Source organism: Haliotis rubra, unplaced genomic scaffold (assembly GCF_003918875.1).
Source record: "Haliotis rubra isolate DU_JTF1 unplaced genomic scaffold, ASM391887v1 Scf1973, whole genome shotgun sequence".
Lineage (NCBI taxonomy): Eukaryota > Metazoa > Mollusca > Gastropoda > Lepetellida > Haliotidae > Haliotis > Haliotis rubra.
The window spans coordinates 77,883-80,828 of NW_025765973.1; the positions used below are offsets into that span (position 1 = coordinate 77,883).

Consider the following 2,946-nt stretch of genomic DNA (forward strand, 5'->3'; position numbering starts at 1 on the left):
GGGGAATCGAACCCGGACCCTCACAGTGCGGATCTAGGCCAACGCTTTAACCGCTAGGCTACCCACCGCCCCAACCATGAGCTCGAGACTGTTGCAGTTCCACTGTATAAGTGCCATGGTTACCGCAATTAGGAATAGGATTTAATAAATGCCATAGCGTGGGGGCAATGAATCTTTGAAGAATGGGATTTGCTGTTGCCAGAGTAGCTTAGAGGTTGGCTGTTTGCAAGGGTTTTTTTTAGCTATCAGTACTCTGGCCAAGCTTTGTGTGATAGGAGTTTGATTTGTGTGCAAGGGTGTATAGTTTTGATCCTTGGTCTCCATTATTGTATTGAGATGATGAATTCTACCATTTAGTTTAGGTTTTGGTTTAATTTTTGTGGTGTGAGGGTTAGTGGAGGCCTGTGGGCAGGTGCTGGGTGTTTTTAGGTGGGGACTTGAGTTTTAATTGTGGGTAGGTGGGTTGGTGGTTTATGTTGGGAGGGGTGCGGGTTTGAGGGGGTGCAGTTTTGGGACGGTTTCTTTTAGGGTGACAGTTGGGACGGGTAATGGAGGAGGGTTGTTCATAGGGGTGCCGGTTTGTACGGTCTTTGGGTGGGTGTGGTGGTTTTGCTCGGGGGTCGGGTAGGTTTGGTGGCTGGTTGGGAAGGCTGTGTTTTGTGGGTTTTGGGTGTTGGGGTGTGAGCAGAACATTGAGCCCAGGTGGAGGAAGTGTAGGGAGAGGATGAACTGGCTGAGGATGGAGTTGCATGACAGCAATGTTCGCGGCTGGTTTTGGTATTGGTGTTTTGATGTGTTTGTTGAGCCTGAGGATGTGTTTCTTTGTTTGATGGGGCATGTCTTGTGTGTAGCGGTGTGGCCGGGTGTTGCAGCCATCGCAGCATTTCTGTTGGCAACATTCATCGAGGGTGCGTGTCCCAATCTCAAGATTTCAAAGCATACCACGGGGAGCTTGCATGAATCTGAGATGTGTGAGCATGAAAACCAGTATTTGCAATTGTTGTGGTTTTAAGGTTGGCGTACTTTGTAAGTAAGGGCTTCAAATGTAATGTGGGGTGGGGAGTGTAGTAGTGTCAAATGTGAGGAAGGCTGCTTGTGTGTTGGGGCTGTAGGTAGGTTGTCTGTTGCTGATGGCCTCCAGTTGGTGATTTTGCTTGGTTGGGGATGGTGTCGGCGAGGGCCGATGTAGTGTTTAATATCTGATTCTGCTCTCTTGTGTCTATGTTTATAACGCCTTGAAAGATGTCTGCCGGGTACCTCGCCAGCTTCATCTGTTTGCCGCTGATGAGCGTGTGTTTTGCTGCGTTGTTTAGCGCTTGGTTTTGTCTGTCAATGTGATTTGCGCTCGGCCCTCAATTATTTATGTATTTGTAATGCATGTTGCGTTGTTTGGAGGCAAAAGGCAAATTTATTTATTGAGCATGTGTGGTTAAGTGGTGTGGGTGTTTGCAGCAAGCGCAAAGGATAAGCTTGTTGTCCTAAATTGGGGTGGGGTGGCTTCGTCACATTGTTTCTTTGCATGACCGGGGAGTTTTCGTGGGTGAAATGCGGGCGCTATGGATTTGTAGCTTTGTTGCTTGGAGGCTGTGAGGGAGGGTGGCTGTTTGGCTGTTTGTTGGGGACGAGGACGAGATCGGTCACCAAAAATTATGGGGGTGGGTTTATCGATGTGGGGAGGTGGAGGCGTGGAAACTTGTTGGCGATGGGAGGGGAGGCCATGGTGAGGGGAGTGGGGGAGGGGTTGGTTTGAGTGGTAAGTAGCTGGAGTTATGTACACTATGAAGCACAGAAATGAATACAAACAAATGGAAAATAAAGCATATATATACAAGAGGATTAGGAAAAGCAGCGGAGAGATGATTTTTTTATGGAAAGCAGTAACTTGATTGTCTTAAAGTTTTATGAGAAGCCCTGAATAGTTCAGTTATTCAGAGGTAAATTGATCAGGTTTCCGGCCCGAGGTCACGGCGGTCAGGGTGAGGCCTGTGTTGTTAGCTGAGGGGCTTGAGAGGAGGAGGAGGATTGGAATGGTGCCAGCCAGTAGCAGCAATGGCGTTGTCACCAGTGACCAACCTGCCGCGACAAATTTGTGTAGCTGTGATGTGAATGGGAGAGTTGAGCTGCGGTGAGCTTGCTATGTGTTGGAGAGGGAGACCTAAATGGAAAGGACGGCACGGACGCTGAGAAGACGGCCATTGAAAATGTGAACACCGGATCCCTTTCTAGATAGTGGGGGTAAGGGTGAGAGATTTGGATTGCTATGTTTAAATGGGAATTTGTTTGGAGATGGTCTAAATTTTATTTTATTTGATTAGAGCTAGTAATGAAGGTAGCTATGGCGCGGAAAATGTTTGGTGGGTTGTGGGCATTGAGCAGCAGGTGCATGTTATTGTGATATTTGGCTGGGTAATGGAGTTTTGTAGCTGGCAGATGTTTAGTTTGTTGCAGTGGCAGTGTGTAAATATATGTTCAATTGTTTCAGGTTGTTTGCAGTGCATAGTCCATCTGCGTCTGTTTACAGGTGTATAGTGTATCAGTTTGTTATGCCTGTAATTTGTCTATAGTGATGAGATTATTGTCTGTGTGCTTGTTGCTTGAGCAGGTGAGGGTTCTGGTTTATAGGTTTGGTTATGATGGATTTAACTCCAGTTGGACTTATTTGTGTTATAGTTGTGTTGGTAGCGTTTTGATTTCTTCGAGTGTTTGAGATGTAATGAGTTGCTTCGCTTCTGTTTTGTGATGTGTGCGGGAAGTTGATGCATTGGGGAGGTTTGGATGGTGGCTAAATAAGCCTATTGCCGTGTCTTCAGCGCGTTATTTCCTATGCTGTGAGTGCGGAGCTGGTATCCACATTAATGTTATGTTTTTGTTTAATTGATGTGTACTGAGTGAATCTGTATAACGACAGCTGTAAAATAGGTCGCTACGCGATTCTTGAATGCTTGT

At 46.6% G+C, this 2,946-nt stretch overlaps 1 protein-coding gene across 1 annotated transcript; it reads right to left on the bottom strand.

Annotated features, from left to right (window-relative positions):
• Positions 1-391: 391 nt before the first annotated feature.
• Positions 392-838, bottom strand: LOC124275034 (protein TRACHEARY ELEMENT DIFFERENTIATION-RELATED 7A-like). The gene has a single exon (XM_046710513.1). It carries the CDS (start codon positions 836-838, stop codon positions 392-394), a length of 447 nt encoding a protein of 148 aa, XP_046566469.1.
• Between the last annotated feature and the right edge of the window lie 2,108 nt (positions 839-2,946).

Excerpts from the sequence above, each read along its gene's own strand:
- LOC124275034 (XM_046710513.1), bottom strand. The coding sequence starts at position 838 with ATGCCCCATCAAACAAAGAAACACATCCTCAGGCTCAACAAACACATC.